General features: G+C 41.6%; 1 protein-coding gene across 1 annotated transcript in view; it reads right to left on the bottom strand.

The window, feature by feature from the left end:
• Positions 1-17,713, bottom strand: part of CYP46A1 (cytochrome P450 family 46 subfamily A member 1) — a 50,285-nt gene that overhangs the window by 13,791 nt on the left and 18,781 nt on the right. The window contains exons 4-7 of the mRNA XM_077123511.1: positions 5,785-5,858; positions 5,238-5,324; positions 3,539-3,677; positions 2,748-2,858 (exon numbers count right to left, since the gene is read on the bottom strand). Of these exons, the coding sequence (XP_076979626.1) occupies positions 2,748-2,858; positions 3,539-3,677; positions 5,238-5,324; positions 5,785-5,858 (411 nt within the window). The remainder of the gene's footprint in view (positions 1-2,747; positions 2,859-3,538; positions 3,678-5,237; positions 5,325-5,784; positions 5,859-17,713) is intronic.

The raw sequence follows: 17,713 nt of genomic DNA, 5'->3' as shown, positions 1-17,713 counted from the left end.
TTTTTTAATTAATAAATAAATTAAAATATATATATACTGATGCCAAACTAAAATTTAGTTTTCTCTCTGTTAGACAAAGTCTTCTTGGATTATTAATCTGTTTTAGTTTAAAAAAACATTTTAATAGTTTTTATTTTAAGTAATCAGTGTAAAAGAGCAAAACGTCTGTATCTTATCAAAATAACTTTTTGTACTTTATCATTAGCATATCCTTAGTTGTTCAAGACTTAGGTTTTTTTTAAAATGAGAAGGCTTGCTTTTATTTAAAAAAGGAGAGCCGGTCTTCTCACCTTTGGAAAAGCTAAGTCTTTTCCTCAGCTTTAACTAAATACAGAACCAAATATTGTTTCATACCTGACAATTTTTAGCATTTTGCTTTCTCAAGGTCAAAACCTGAAGGATATCATTTTATTCCAAACAGTTGCAAAAAAATGTGTTCTTTCACCTTGTAAAAATGAAGCTCTAAAAGTGGTTAAGCTCGTTTGATATCTTAGAAGTTGCATAAGAAATAAATAGAAAGTGTTATAAAAATTAAAAATATTCTCTAACCTTCTGTTAGCTACTAATCTGCATAATATTAGACAGCAATATAATGCTGTTAGTCATAGTTTTCTGTTTCCTAGTAAAAATGTGAAAAAAAATTAAACCTTTGTTTCAAGGTGATGGCAGTTAAGTTCAGGTGTCAGCTTGGCCAGGTGATGGTGCCTAACTCTGTTGCTGTGGACGTGACTCATCAGCATGTGAAACTCATCTGTGGCTGATTCCATCTGCAGGTGGCTAAGGGGCGTGCCCTCCACGATGAGTGATGTTTAATTTAATTAGCTGGAGGCTTAAAAGAGAGAGGTCAGAAGACAGCGCAACACAGCACAGCCCAAGCAGCTCCGCATACCTCATCTCAGCACTCGCAGCTCAGCCCAGATGTCTGGAGATGCAGAAAGGATTCACCCCGGGCAAAGCTGTTGGAACCCAAAGCCGGGAGAGAAAGCCAGCAGACATTGCCCTGTGCCTTCCCATGTAAGAGAGAACCTCAGATGAAAGCTGCCTTTCTTCTGAAGAACTTTAAGTTTTTAACTAAATAAATCCCCTTATATTAAAAGCCAATCCATCTCTGGTGTGTTGCCTCTGGCAGCTCTGGCAGACTGAAACACAAGGAGGAGCTTGTTCATTAATTAGTATTAAGTATTGTACCTACATACCTGATAAATATCATAATGTCTCCTCTATATTAAAGCATATGCAAAGTAATATTAAACATGTTAAAAATCTTAGCAAACAACTAATCTTCTAAGTAGTTAATGAGCTTGCCAATGAAATAGAGAACAACTCTCTGAAATGCTGTTTTTATTTTGCTTGCCATATGCTTATCTTATAGTTGCCTATATTGTCTTTGTAGGTTTATGTCAACAGCATCCACCAAAATGATATGAAACCCTTCTTTGCCCATAACCAGCAGCAAGTAATTACAGAAGAATGAGACCTTTGCCCATTTTTCTTAAATGAGGAATGCTTGCAAAATATATCTTCTTAAAAGTAAGAAGAGTAAAAATGCAAGGGGGGAGGGGAATTGATAGTTGGAAACTATACTTGCCCTAGCTGAGCTCAGCAATCTACTCTTTGTACTTAGTTCCCAGGACATTAACCAGACCTTCTCAGCTCTGCTTACAGAAATAAGATAACAGATTAACATCAAGAACACCCTGTGGCCCCATGAATCAGTAACTTCCTCCTCAGTCTGATATTCCTGAGGATCAAGAAAAGAGGCACAAAAACCTTGCACGTCAGAGCTTGCATGTCGATGTCTAAATCTAAGAGATATTAGATGAAACAACAAGACATGCTTGAGACAACACAGAATGAGACACTTGCCCTGCCTTCCTCATGAAGATCCAGTATCATCACTAACTTGATGAATGCATCATGTGGACATTACTTAGTTTTTGACCCCTACCCCTTCCCTTTACCTATAAAAACCCTAACTTGCACCCCCACTTTGAACTGGTTTTGGGAAGATTCCTCCAGTTCCCTGCAAAGTACACTTGCAATAAATCACCTTCACACTGAGAGACATGTTTCTCCTTTGTAGTGCCGAGTCAGGTGGGCCCTTCTATGGAAAGTGCCATGCTTGCAGTAACACCTAGAAATTATGGGGAAAATGCCTTAAAAATTTTACATGGGACATTGGAAAATAAGAAGGGATCCATGAAGTATGGCAACAGTTACAATTCCATAGAAAGAGGAAACCATAGCTAGAGGGAAGTGAAGTGGAATCAACTGCTGAAAGGAAGGTGTGGAATCAAGGGCCTGCAGGCTCAGAGGCTGAAGTCCCAGGGAAGAGAAGGGGCCTTGGGCATCTATCTGTCTGGAGATCAACTCAGGTGCCACCTTCTTCCTTCTTCATGTCTGGGACAAGTAGGTGAAATCTGGAGCTGTAGCAGTCATCTTATGACAATGGGGTGATATGCTGAGGACAGTGGAACAGAAAGATGAAAGTCCAGGAACATCTGAAATTGTGGAGCCATCCTAGCCATCCCAGATTGCCTGCTTTGGGAATTATTTTATATGAGAGAAAGTGTAACTCCTAATTTACTTAAGCCGCTCTGATTTGGGGCCTCTGCTCTGAGTGATGAATGCAAATCCTAATTGATTCAGAGAGTTAATTAAGTCACTTCAGACATGCCAGATCTCAAACCCCACTCTGAAAGAATCAGTGGAGGAGGTGCCTCAGCAATTGAGGGCAAAAGCAGTACCTTCGCCAGGGTGTTGCGGGATGCAGTGATCCCTTCTAACATCACTCTCACTGCCCGGGGTAGAGGTTTCTGGGCATCCAGCAGCATGCTGGTCTCCATCCCGAAAGCTGCCTGGGGAGAGAGAAAAGCCAGGTCATACCCGGGGGATGGGAGGCCAGTAGGTCCAGGACAGAGGCTGGCACTGGACAGCTGGAGACCCAGGCCCTGGGCTGAGCATTTTCGGGCATCATCTAATTGACTCCTACACTGGCCCCTGATACTTTCAACCCCATGGGATGCTGTAAGGATTGAGTAGCACACAGCAGCTGCCCAATAAACCTTGGTGTCCTTCCTTGACAAGATGCACTTCCCCTGAAAAACAACCTACATGCAGCTTCATGGCAAATTGTCTGAAAAGCAACAGTGATGGTGATGCATTTTCACTCACTGCCCTCACTTCAGCCTTCCTGGTCTGCCTTTCTATGGAATTTGGGATTACCTCTGCCATTGTGGGGCAGGTGGAGTGAAGAGCCCTGGAGAGAAGAGGAGACAGGCTCTAGGCTCAGGGTCTGCTGCTGACCAGCCATAGGTCAGTCCTGCTCCTCTTGGGGTCCACTTCTAGAAAATAACTCCAGACCCCCAATCTCACACTAGGCTGTTTGGCATATTCAAGGAGAGAAAATATATGGAGATTCCAGCACAGAGAAGGGCCCGTTGGGCACACAGAGGAGCAGAAGGAAGGCGAGGTGGGTTAGGACAGGGGAGAGGGAAAGAAGGGCCCTCCCACCCCAAGTGGATCAACTGCCCATCACCTTGGCCAGGATGTCCATGGCGGTACAGGTCAGCATGTCCTGCATGGACACAGGGGTCTGCCCATCTGCCTTGGCTTCCAGAATCTCTACCAGCTGCTCAGCCTTCTCATTGAAGGTCTCCATCAGGCTAACCAAGGAACTGGGGAAACGGAAGAGCCATCAGCGGCCACCGGGGTCAGTTCCCTCCTGCGAGCCATCCTGCCACCCTCAGTCTCTGCAGGGAGGATGCTGCACCCTTGTGAAGAGGGGAGGCACATGCCAGCTCACCAGGCCACTCCAGCTGTGCTGGCTTTCCCACCAGGCCCAGCCTGCAGGGTGGGGCTGAAGACACCCAGCCAAGCCCCAGGTTTGCACCATCCTCTATTCATGATGCATGCTGTCCCTTTGACCTTGTCATAATGATTCCATGGGTTCTCTCTCTGCTAATGCAGCCCCTCGACACCGACCTCCAAGGGACATAGCAGTGTAGAAACTCCAGAAAACAAGAAAGGAAGGGAGAAGAGGCCTCTGGGCTTCTACAGTCCTGGATGGGAGCCACTCTGGGACCCCTCCTATCTCTTTGCTTGCACTGGCGTCTCCTTACCTGCTCCACCCAGGTTTCCTTGTTTTCTCGCTTCACTCCCTGTTGCTGAGTATCCCCAGCATCCAACTCTGCATGGAAATGAGTCCTTGGATGCCATCAGCAGCCCAGAGCTCCCACCCACAGCACTGCCTGCCCTGGGACAGCCAACCTGGCATATCTCCCAGGCACAGAGCTTGGAAAGAGGTATGGAAGGAAAAACTCATGGAAATGGTGACCCTGAGGGTGCACATTACATATTTCTGGATTATCTCAATTTTTACTAGAAGAATGATTCCTTTGCAATTAAAAGTAATTTTAATGCTGCTGCTGTGGATTGAGTTGTGTCCCCGAAAAAGTTATGTTCCAGTCCTAACCTCTGATTCCATAAATGTGACTCCATTTTGACACAGGATCTCTGAAGATGTTATTAGTTAGGAAGAGGCCAAGCTGGATGAGGGTGGGCCCTAATCCAATACGACCAGGGCCCTTCTAGGGAGAGGACATTTGGACACAGTCAGTAGGAGACAGAGAGAGAGAGAGAGACGGCCATGGGACGACGGCAGAAACTGAGTCCTGCCGTCACAGAACCGGGAAGGCCGACCCCCTGCCGGCAGCCAGGGGACAGCGTGGAATAGACTCTCCCCTTGAAGAGGGAGCTAGGCCCTGCTGACCCCCTGATTTCAGACTTCTGGCCCCCAGAACCCTGAGACAATACATTTCTGTTGTTCTGAGCCAACCAGTGGGTGGGGTTTTGTTACAGCCACCCTGGCAAATGAAGACAGCTGCGAACAATCTAGGAAAGCCTAATGGAAAGGGTAGGTGGTGATGTTTGTTCTCTTCTTATTCTTGCAACTCCCCCATCAATTTGAAATTATTTCTGAACAAAATGTTTTAAGATTCCATCATGGTCCTTTAGGATTGTGAACTGCACGGGGGCCACAGCTCGCACCCTGCCGGGCTGGTTCATCCCGCTGCCTCTTTTGACTCTTGTGCCCCCTCTTTTGACTCTTTTTAGCCCGGACGAGGCCACTCAGAGGAAGAGTCTCCACCCCCAAGGCCCCACCCCCCCACCCCATGGCAGCTCCCTGCCCTCGCTGCCCACCGCACCCCACGCGGCCCCCCTCTGGCCACACTCACCTTCGGCTGAAGGCCAGGTCCATGACCCTTCGCTGTTTGTGCCAGCGGTCGTAGTCGCACTCGGACACCAAGCCTTGGCCGAAGAGTCTGTGGGAGACAAAGCACTTGATGGCCCCAGCGGGACAAGGGAATGGGGAGCCACCACCATGGGGGTGCACGGTTCCCACTGGGGTGACGAAAACACTCTGGTGTCAGAGAACGGGGAGGGTGACACAACCTAGGAAGGCACTAGATGCCACCAAATTGTACTTTTTAAAATGGATGAAGTGACACATTTTATGTAATGCGAATTTTACCACAATCAGAAAAAAGAAAGGAACAGGTGGCAATGTGGCCCAACCTCGGCCGTGCACACACCCCCTTCCATCTGGGGGTGAAGGAGGAGGAGGACGTGCTGATGATGTTCACAGGGCACCTGCTCTGGGTTGGGCAGCGGGGACGCGGTGGGCCTTTGTGTTTCCCCCCACCATCTGGGCCATACAGACTTCCACTCCCAGCCAGAGAAGGTTTCCTGCCTCCCACCCAGGACTCCCACCTGGCGCCTTACCTCTCTCCAAACACAGTCTGGATGGCGCGGTACATCTTGAAGTCCTTGTTGTACTTGGTTGACATCAGGAACTTCTAAACATTCCCCCACCCCCACCCCCACCCCCCAAAAAACAACATGAGCTCATGCACCTGGGAGAGGTTGCAGAGGACTCGGCAGTTTCCTTGACTTTTGTGAAATGTGCCCCAAATAATCACCATTTGCTGAGTGCCAGCGGGTGGGAACACTGAAACTCTCTCTCACTTAATCTTCAGCCATCCAATGAGGAAGTCCTGTTTTCAAGTAATTTCATCCTATTTTTCAGATGAGGCAAAGCGGGACACATAGGGGAGAAGCGATTTTTCTATGACCACACAGCTGGAGAGGGGTACAAGTGCCTTTTCCAAAGCCTGCACTCAGCACCCCACACCATGCCGTTTTCCAAAGCAGCGAGAACAGAAGTCATGCACTGCACTGAAACCAGAGCGGGAAGGGGAGAAGCTTGGGGGAGGGGCTTCTGGGACTTGGGGGAGACTCGGCACAAATTAGGGTCATAAGTGTCAACCCAAGAAGGCTTCCTGGAGGAAGAGTCAACTTGCCACACCAAGAGCGGAATGGTAGCAAGAGTAACAGAAGCTAACAGCTCTTGAAGCAGAATTGCCGGGTGGTTAACAGTTGAGCTGAGGAGCCAGCTAGTTTGGATTTGAATCTGGGCTCAGAATCCTTGCTCTGCCACTCGCTAACAATATAACCTTGGGTGAGTGACTCACCTCCTCCACCCTTCGGTTTCCTCATCTTACTAGATGGGCATGAGAAGACAGCCTGCCTTACTAGGGCTGAGTAGATTAGTCCTAAGTGAAAAGCACAGAGAGAAGTGCCTGGCACACAGGAGGCACTCAGTGAATGTTCAGGATGCCTGAGCAGGGGTCCAGGGCAGCCCTAGCTAAACTGAACTGAAGACCCTCCCTCTCGGCGGTGACAGAGCAGCCTTGGAAGGCTCTGAGCAGCAGCCCCTCCCCCCAATGTTGGGTGTCCTGGGAGTCGTGAGAGTGAGGGATATGGAGACATCTGGCACTTTGCTACTCTCTCCAGTTGCCAGGCTGATGGTACACTTCTACTCATGAAGGAACAACTGCCAGGGACTGACTTTCTGCCATAAGCAGCCAGAAAACTGGGTGAAATATGTGAAATGTCTGTTTTCAGATACTGAACAATAGGCAGTGCAGGACTGTGAAGCTCGAGAAAAGGGAGCCAAAAAAAAAAGATATGAGCCCCCAGAGGACCCCAGCTTTATGCCTGGAAGAAATTTTGGGGCAGTGGCACTAAGAGGAGAAACCCAAATACAGCCCTCAGCCTTGGGATGAGGGGATGGGGGGGGGCAGAGGCTAAAATAGGCAGAGCAGATGTACCAGTAAGGGGGGGAGATATGCAGAAAAAGAGCTCCTCTGCCGAAATCTGAATTGGGGTATGGGAGATCAAATTGCATACCCCAATTTGGACATGCCCTTGCTCTCAGTCTCCATTCTGATATGCCTGGACTCATTGTAAATGATTTCATCAGGATGTGACTTCAGTTAAGGTTGGGCCTTAATCCAGATTACTGGAGACCTTTGCAGCCAGAGTGAAAGTCAGATGGAGAGAGAAGCCAGGAGAGGTCACCAAGTGTGTTTTAGTCTGCCAAAGCTGCCAGAATGGTACATACCAGAGATGGATCGGCTTTTAATAAGGGGATTTATTTAGTTAAAAATTTATAGTTCTTCAGAGGAAAGGCAGAAAGCTTTAATCTGAGGCTCTCTGTTATACGGAAGGCACACAGTGACCTCTGCTGGCCTTCTCTCCTGGCTTCTAGGTTCCAACAGCCTTCCCTGGAGTGATTTCTTTCTGCATCTCCAAACATCTGGGCTGAGTTGCTTAGGCTGTGCTGCGATGAGCTCCCTTCTGACCTCTTTCTTTAAACCTCCACCTAATTAAATTAAACCTCACTCATTGTGGAAGGCACTACCCCTAGCCAACTACAAATGTAATTAGCCATAGATGAATTCCACACACTGATGAGTTAAGTCCACAGAAACAGAACAGCGGGCCATCATCATCTGACCAAGTTGACACCTGAACCTAACTACCACAATGTGCCTTTCCATGTGATAGAAAAGCAAAGGACCAAGGATGGCTGCCCCAGAATGGGACAGTCTTAGGGAAGAAAGCATCACCTTGTGATGCCTTCGTTTTGGACTTCAAGCCTCAAAACTGTGAACCAATAAATTCCCATTGTTTAAGCTGACCCATTCCATGGTATTTGTTTTAGCAGCCAAGAAATTAAAAACAGAGATCCCTTGAATCTTTGGATAAATACCAGTCTGTGCCACAGGTAGGGTAAAACTCCACAAGACTGAGCAAAACAACAGCTTCCAGGGAGTGGAGAACTACTGGATAACTACAGGCTGGATAACTCTCAGAGCTTACACAAGGCTGGAAATTGTTCAAATCCCCACCAGCCACAGTAGAGAGACTGTCAGGCACAAGGCTTTTGGCAGAGGGCCCAGAAGTGCCGCTCCTTAGTATTAGGGCTAAATGATCTCTGGAGTAAATCTACTCTAGATCCACCCTTAGAAAGCCTTAAAACAAGCCTTGAAAGGATCAAGCTGGTCTCAAGAGCTTTACCATCTGACAGAAAGAATTGCAATGCTCTTTAAAGATATAAAATAAAATTTATCACGCCACAATGTAAAATTCCATTGCCCAGTATCCGATAAAAAATTGCTGAACACATCAAAAATCAGGAAAATCTGACCCATAACCAGGCCTGGGAATAACAGAGATAATTGAACTAGCAGACCAGAGCTTTAAGACACTTATTAAAAATAGTACAATAATTTAAAATATGAACATGAATTTACATATCAAAAAGTTCAAAGAGCCCTAAATAGGGTTAACCCAAAGAAGTACACCAAGGGAGATCATAATCAAACCAGTAGCGAAAAGAAAATCTTTAAAGTAGAGAGAGAGAAAAAAGACATTGTGAATAAAGGAACAATGATAAGAATGAACACAGACCATCAGAAAGAATGCAATCTAGGAGATAAAGGAATAATACCTTTTAAGTGCTTAAGAAAAAAAATGTAAAATCTAAAAATCAACCTGAAATTTTATAACCAACGAAATTTTTTTTCATGGCAATAAAGACTTTTTCAGACTAAGAAAAGCTAAGAGAATTTGCTATCAGGAGACCTGCTTTACAAAATATTTTAAAGGGAGTTCTTCAGCAAAAATGAAAATAATACCAATGGGATCTAGGAACTACACACTTACACACAGACACACACACACACACACACACACACACACACACACACACCCTGAAAAGAGCCACAAGTGGTAAATGCATGGGTAAATGTAAAAGATATTTTGTATTTTAATATTTTTAAATATAATTGGCTGACTTAGAGCAAAGATAGCAACTGTGTATTGTGGGGGTTACAGCATAAGTAAAAGTAAATTGTATGGGAACAATAGCACAGAAGACAGAAACAGAGGAATGGAAGTATAGTACTGTGAGGGTCTTATATTTTACTTGAAGTGGTATAATATTATTTGAAGATAAACTGAAATAAGCTAAAGACAATAGTATAAACACTGGACAAGAGAGAAAGGGATCTAATAAGCCAATGATAGGGATAAATGAAATACTAAAAAATAATTCAAAAGAAGGCAAGGAAGGGGAAAAAGGGGACAAAGACCAGATGGGGAAAAAGAAAACAAATAGTAGTAGGGTAGATTTAAACCCAACCATATATAATTACATTAAACGTAAATGATCTAAGCCTTCTAATTAAAAGGCAGAGATTGAGATTCTCAGATTGGATAAAATAGAGAGACCCAACTATGTGCTATCTATAAGAAAACTTCTTTAAATATAAAAAACTGACAGATTAAAATTAAAAAGATGGAAAAAGATATTCATGAAAACACTAAATATAAGAAAGAGTGACTATATTACTATTAGACAAAATACATTTCAGAACAAGGAATATTATCAGGGGTAAAAGGAACATTTTATAAAGATAAAGGGGACAATTCATCATGAAGACATAACCGTCCTAAGTGTGTATATAACTAATAACAGAGTTTCAAAATATATGAGAATACAAAATTGCCAGAACTAAAAGGAGAAATGGACAAGTCCACAATTATAGTTGGATGGTTCAAAACTCCCCTACCAGTAACTGACAGAAAAAGCACACAAATAATTAGTAAGGATTTGGAAGACTTAAATTATACTATCAATCAATTTTACCTAATGATATTTTCAAAACACTATATTTACAAAATATACATTCTTTTCAAGTGGTCATGAATATTTAACAAGATAACCAAAACAAGACTTGGGCCAAAACAAGTCTCAATAAATTTAAAAGGATTGAAACAATGAAGAGTATTTTCTCTAACTTAAGATAATTATGTTAGAAAAACAGAAAGGTATCTGGGAAAATTCCATAATATTTGGAAATTGAATAACACTATAGTAAACAATCTATGATTCAAAGAAAAACTCATAAGAGAAATGAGGAAATATTTTGAACTGAATGAAAATGAAAGTACAACATCTTAAAATTTATGGTACAGCTAAAACTACTGAGAAGGAAATGTACAGCTTTACATGCTTACATTAGAAAAAGAAGAATGGTCTAAAATCAATGTTCTAAACTCCCATCTTAATAGATTAGAAAATGAAGAACAAAGTAAACCCAAGGTAAGTAGAAGGAAAGATAAAATAAAGTTAAACACAGCAATCAATAAAATTTTAAATGGACAAACTAGGAAAAACAGTGAAACCAAAAGCTGGTTCTTTGAAAAGTGGAATAAAATTGATAAGCCTCTTGCTAGCCTGATCAAGATAATAGGAGAAAACCAAATTGCTATCTCTGGAGTGAAAGAAGAGACATCACTACAGATCCTACTGACATTAATAAGACAATAAGGAAATATTATGGACAATTTTACATGAACACTTTCAATAATTTAGATGAAATGGACAAATTCCTTGAAAGGCAAATTACCAAACTCAAGAAAAAAATAGAAAGTTTCAATGGCCATGTATGAATTAAAGAAATTTAATGTGAAAATTTAAAAAACAGCCCTCAGGAACTTCCAGGAAGATGCTGGAGCAGTGTAGGCTGGGTTCACCCCTGCCCCATGGAACAATAAGGGAGGGGACAGAAAACACGACTGGGACTGCAGTCCTGAGGGGTGAGTGACTGAGGAGGATATTCAGCATTTTATAGGAAGGTCCTGGGAGAGAGAGGTGGGGGGACCAGGAGGGGGAGAGCAGGATGAGTCTGTTTGGCTATGGCCCCACCAGGAAGAGTGATGGCACAAGGGGAAGGCAGATCCAAAGGAGCGGACCATCCCTCTGCTCCAGCCTGCCCCTGGCTCTGCAGCTGGCAGCACACGTGGGGAGTCAAGGGGGGTGCCTAGCATCCTGCTGCAAGGGGCCACACCTGCTAGGCCCTGGGAGTGGCTCCCTGCCACACATACCATCTTGCTGGCCAGCTGTCTCAGTCTGGGTGGGAGAGAGAGGCCTACGGGAAGGAGGTGACTCCAGAGCACCATTTGCTGGAAGAACTTGTAAGTACAGTCTGGCAACTCATCTGCCAAGTTTGTTTTAATTTTTTTTAATTTAATTTTATTATTTTTTAATTTTCATTTATTTTTGTTCTCTTCTATGGGCATCAGTCTGAGTTTACTCACACCATGTCTTTGGGTGTCTCCTTCTGGCTTCAGAGTCTACTATTGCTAAAGAGTTTTATTTGAGGGGAGGGTGCATGGGCCAGAAGTCAAGCCTGGTTCTCCCACATGGTGGGCAGCTCCTACCACTGAACTATCCATGCACCCCTGCCTAGCTTTTAACAGATTCTCAAGTAGAATTGCACCCCTTCATGAGATCCAGGCCTTGGCTTGGTGGGGAATTACTGACCAAATGAATGCAAACCCAAGCAAATATAAAACTTTAGATGAGTGAAGGAAACCAACTTACAAAACAACCTTAAGATAAGCAAATGCCTCAAACACAACAGAAAATCATGAAGCACATGAAAATCTTGGCAGACATGGACCAGTTAAATGACTAAATCAAAAACACCAGAGGGAACACAGAATTTGGAACAACTACTCAAGGATAGTTATAAAGAAATAAAGGATAACAAGAAGACAAGGAGAGCATAAAGAAGAATTCAAAAGGTTAAATAGAAAAAGAGCAGACCTCATAATGATAAAAGATAGAGTAGACCAAACTAGAAAAATACTAGAGACACATGATAGCAGATTTGAAGAAGCAGAAGGAAGAATAAGTGAGCTAGAAGACAACAACTGAATGGGCAACAAAAGAATAAATGGTAAGAAAGAAGGAAAAAAATGGAACTGGATCTCAGGGAAAATAATGGACAACAAAAGGCTCTCAAATATAAGAATCACTGGTGTCCCAGAAGGAGAAGAGAAGAGTAAAGGGCTGGGAAGTTTAGTTGAAGACATAGTTGGAGAAAACTTCCCAACCCTTATAAAAGACATAAATATGCAAATCAAAGAGAACCCCAAATAGATATATCCAAATAGGCAGACTGCAAGACAAATACTAATCAGACCAGCAAATGTTGAAGAGAAGCAAGAAGTCCTGAAAGCAGCATGAAAAAAAATGATCTACTACATACAAGGGAAACCACACAAGAATGAGTTCAGACTATACAATAGGCACAATGGAGGTGAGAAGACATATTTAAGATCTCAAATGAGAAAGGCTTCTAGTCAAAAATTTCTGTATCCAGCCAAGTTGTCTGTGCTGGTTTGAAATGATATATGTACCCTCGAAAAGCCATATTTTAATCCTAATCCCTTTTTGTAAAGGCAGCCATTTCTTCTAATCCATACTCAGTATTGTATGTTTGAAACTGTAATTAGATCATCTCTCTGCAGATGTGATTTAATCAAGAGTGGTTGTTAAACTGGATTAGGTGGAGCTGTGTTTCCACCCATTTGGGTGGGTCTTGATTAGTTTACTGGAATCCTATAAAAGAGGAAACATTTTGGAGAATGAGAGAGACTCAGAGAGAGCAGAGAATGCTGCAGCACCACAAAGCAGAGAGTCCACCAGCCAGCACTTTGGACATGAAGAAGGGAAACACCTCCTGGGGAGCTTCATGAAACAGGAAGCAAGGAGAGAAAGCTAGCAGGTGACACCATGCTTGCCACGTGCCCTTCCAGCTGAGAGAGAAACCGCGACTGTGTTCACCATGTGCCTTCTCACTTGAGAGAGAAACCCTGAACTTCATCGGCCTTCTTGAACCAAAGTATATTTCCGTGGATGCCTTTGATTGGACATTTCAATAGACTTGTTTTAATTGGGACATTTTCTCAGCCTTAGAACTGTAAACTAGCAACTTATTAAATTCCCCTTCTTAAAAGTCATTCCGTTTTTGGTATATTGCATTCTGGCAGCTAACTAACTAGAACATTGCCCTTCAAAACTGAGGGAGAAATTAAAATCTCCAAAGACAAACAAAGACTGAGACTAGTCAGCAAGAGACCTGCCCTATAAAAAATACTAAAGGGAGTCTTATTTGCTGAATAAAAAAGACAGGAGAGGGAGGTCTGGAGGAGGGCAAAGAATTGAAGAATACCAGTAATGGTAATTTAAGGAATTCAAAGAGAGAGAGGGAAAAGAATATACAGATGACAAAAACCAAAGCATAAGATGGTAGATTCAAGAACTGCTTTTACAGTAATAGCTTAGAACATTAACAGACTAAACTCACCAATTAAAAGAATCAGATTGGCAGAATGAATTAAAAATATAATCCATCTATATGCTGTTTAAAAGAGATACATCTTAGACCCAAGGACACAAGACCCAAGGATGGAAAAATATGTTCTATGAAAGCTGTAACCAAAAGAAACCAGGAGTGGTTATACTAATATAAGAAAAAATAGATTTTAAATGTAAGTCTTGTAAGAGACAAAGATACTGCATATTAATAAAAGGGATAATTCACCAAGAAGAAAACAATCATAAATGTTTATGCTCCCAATAAAGGAACTCCAAAGTACATAAGGCAAACACTGGCGAAACTGAAGGGAACTTTAGACATTTCAACAATAATAGTAGGAGACTTCAATACACCACTTTCCACAATAGATAGAACAACTAGACAGAGGCTCAACAAGGAAATAGAGAACTTGAACTATGCAATAAATGAATTATACCTAATAGACACGTATAGATCATTAAACCCTAAAACACCAGGATATACATTCTTCTCTAGTGCTTAGGAAACATTCTCTAAGATAGATCATACACTGGGACACAAAACAGGTCTTTATAAACTTAATAAGATTAAAGTTATCCAAGACACTTTCTCTGACCACAATGGAATGAAGCTGGAAATTAATTATCATGAAAAAATCCAGAACTTTCACAAATATATGGAGATTAAACCACACAATCTTAAATAATCAGTTGGTCAAAGAAGAAATTGCTAGAAAAACTGGTAAATATCTGGAGATGAATGAAAATGAGAATATAGCAAATCAGAATTTATGGGGTGTGGCAAAGGCAGTGCTGAGAGGGAAATATATTGCCCTAAGTGCTGATACTAAAAAACAAGATTGAGTAAAAATCGAGGACTTAACTGCTCACCTGAAGAAATTTAGAGAAAAAACAGCAAACTCACCCCAAAGCAAATAGAAAAAGAGAAATAACAAAAATTAAAGCAGAAATAAATGAACTCAAGTACAAAAGATCAATAGAAAGGATCAACAAAACTAATAGTTGGTTCTTTGAGAAAATCAATAAAATTGATGGACCCATAGCAAGTCTGACAAAGAAAAAAAGAGAGGACACAAATAAACAAAATCAGAGGGGAGAGGGGGATCATTACCATGATCCTAAAGAAATTTTAAGCATCATAAGAATACTATGAACAACCTTACGCCAACAAACTAGACAACTTAGAGATAATAGACAAATTCCTAGAAATACATGAACTACATACACTGATTCGAGAAGAAATAGAAGGTGACAACAAACCAATCACAAGTAAAGAGATTCAATCAGTCATCAAAAAACTTCCTACAAAGAAAAACCCAGGACCAGAAGGCTTCACAGGGGAATTTTATCAAACATTCCAAAAGAATTAACACCAATCCTGCTCAAACTCTTCCAAAAAATTGAGGGAAAAGGAATGCTACCTAACTAATTCATGAAGCTAACATCACTCATCCAACACTGGATAAAGATGCTATAAGAAATGAAACTACATGCCAATCTCCCTAATGAGCACAGATGCAAAATTCTCAACAAAATACTGGCAAATAGAATCCAACGACAAATTAAAAGAATTATATATTACAACCAAGTGAGGTTTATACAAGGAATGCAAGGGTGGTTCAACATAAGACAATCAACCAATGTGATACCGTACACTAACAAACTGAAAGGGAAAAATCACATGATTATACTGACTGATGCTGAAGAAGCATTTGGCAAAATTTAGCTTCCTTTCCTGATAAAAACACTTCAAAAGGTAGGAATAAAAGGAAACTTCCTCAAATCATAAAAGGCATATATGAAAAACTCATATCAGCACCATACTCAATGGTGAGAAATTGAAAGCATTCCCCTTAAGGCTGGGAATGAGACAAGGATGCCCACTGTCACCACATTACTCAACATTGTACTAGAAGTCCTAGCTAGAGTGATCAGGCAGGAGAAAGAAATAAAAGGCATCCAAATAGGAAAGGAAGAAATAAAATTTTCATTATTTGCAGACAACATGATCCTATATTTGGGAAACCCTGAGAAATCTACAGCAAAACTGCTTGAGCTAATAAACAAGTTCAGCAAAGTGGCAAGATAACACAATTAATGTACAAAAATCCGTAACATTTCTAACTGTAGAGCTATGTTCCAGTAGCCTTGTTTCTTGAAGATGATTGTATGAAGATGTAATGTCTACAATGTGACTGTGTGATTGTGAAAACCTTGTGTCTGATGTTCTCTTTATCTAGGGTATGGACAGATGAGTAAAAAATATGGATAAAAAATAAACAAATAATAGGGAGAACAAAGGCTAAAACATATTGGGTAGATGGAAATACTAGTGGCCAGTGAGAGGGAGGGTTAAGGAGTATGGTATGTATGAGTTTTTTCTTTTTATTTCTTTTTCTGGAGTGATGCAAATGTTCTAAAAAATGATCATGGTAGAGCTTCCAGGAAGATGCAGTGGAGTGGGTTCACTCCTGCTCTGTGAAACAAGATAGAAGATGGGGAGAAAATCTCCAGGATTGCAGAGACCTGCTGGCTGGCTACCCCTGGTGGAACAGCCCCCCTGGCAGAGCAGCCCCCTGCTGAGCACAGACCTTGAGATGCTCCAGCCAGGAGGGGTGGGGCTGAGAGAGGAGGAGACTCAAGCCCCCCATCTGCTGGGGAGAAGAGGCTAGGAGTGCAGATTGGGTCTCCTGCATGGTAGCCAGCCATTCTGCCACTGGAGTACCCTGGCCTACCTTATTAAAAGACCCTTGAGTTGAACTGTATCCCCTACATGAGACCTGGACTTTGATTTGGCAGAGAATAACCAACAAACATAGTGTAAAAGAAAAAATTCACAAAAACTAAGTAAATAACAAAACTTTAGAAGAATGAAGGAAACCAACTTGCATAATAACCATATCAAGATAAACAAATGCTATAATAACCATATCAAGATAAACAAATGCCACATTTTGCACCATGGAAGCAAGAAGGCAGTAGTATGATATTTTTAAGATCCTGAATGACAAAGGCTTTCAATCAAGAATCCTTTATCCAGCCAAGTTATCCTTTAAAATTGAGGGAGAGATTAAAATCTTCAAAGATAAAGAAAGATTGAGAGAACTTGTCAACAAAAGACCAGCCCTACAAGAAATACTAAAGGGAGCCCTGTCAGCTGATAAAAAAAAATACAGGAGAGGGACGTCTGGAGGAGGGTACAGAATTGAAGAGTATGAGTAAAAGTAACGTAAAAGGAAAGGAGAGAGAGAGAAGGAAAAATAATACTCAGATCTGACAAATAAACACTAAAGGACAAGATGGTAGAATCAAGAACTGCTCTTACAGTAATTACTTTGAATATTAGTGGATTAAACTCACCAATGAAAAGATACAGACTGACAGAATGGATCAAAAAACATAATCCATCTATATGCATAAAACACATCTTAGACTCAAGGATACAGTTAGATTGAAAGGATGGAAAAATCTTCTATGCAAGCTGTAACCAAAAGAAAGCAGAAATAGCTATACTAATATCAGACAAAACAGACATTAAATTTAAAGATGTCATAAGAGACAAAGAAGGACACTGCATATTAATAAAAGGGACAATTCACCAGGAAGAAATAACAATCATAAATGTGTATGCTCCCAATCAAGGCAGTTCAAAGTACGTGAGGCACAAATTGGAAAAACTGAAGGGAGCTACAAACATATCAACAGTAATAGTGGGAGACTTCAATACACCACTCTCCACCATAGATAGAACAACCACACAAAGGATCAACAAGGAAATAGAGAACCTAAACAATAAGAGAAATGAATTAGATCTAATAGACATATATAGATCATTACATCCCAAAATATGAGGATACACATTTTTCTCTAATGCACATGGAACGTTCTCTAGGATGTATCATATACTGGGACGTAAACTGAGTCTCTATAAATTTACCAAGATTGAAATTATCCAAAGCACTCTCTCTGATCACAACGTAATAAACTTGGCAATTAGTAATCACCAAAGAACCAGAGTTTGCACAAATAAATAGAGATTAAACAACACACTCTTAAATAATCAGTGGGTCAAGGAATAAATTGCTACAGAAATCAGTAAATATCTGAAGACAAATGATAATGAGAATACAACAT

Source organism: Tamandua tetradactyla, chromosome 12 (assembly GCF_023851605.1).
Source record: "Tamandua tetradactyla isolate mTamTet1 chromosome 12, mTamTet1.pri, whole genome shotgun sequence".
Taxonomy (NCBI): Eukaryota; Metazoa; Chordata; class Mammalia; order Pilosa; family Myrmecophagidae; genus Tamandua; species Tamandua tetradactyla.
Note: the sequence above shows the minus strand (reverse complement) of the source record. Positions and strands in the feature narration are given on the sequence as shown.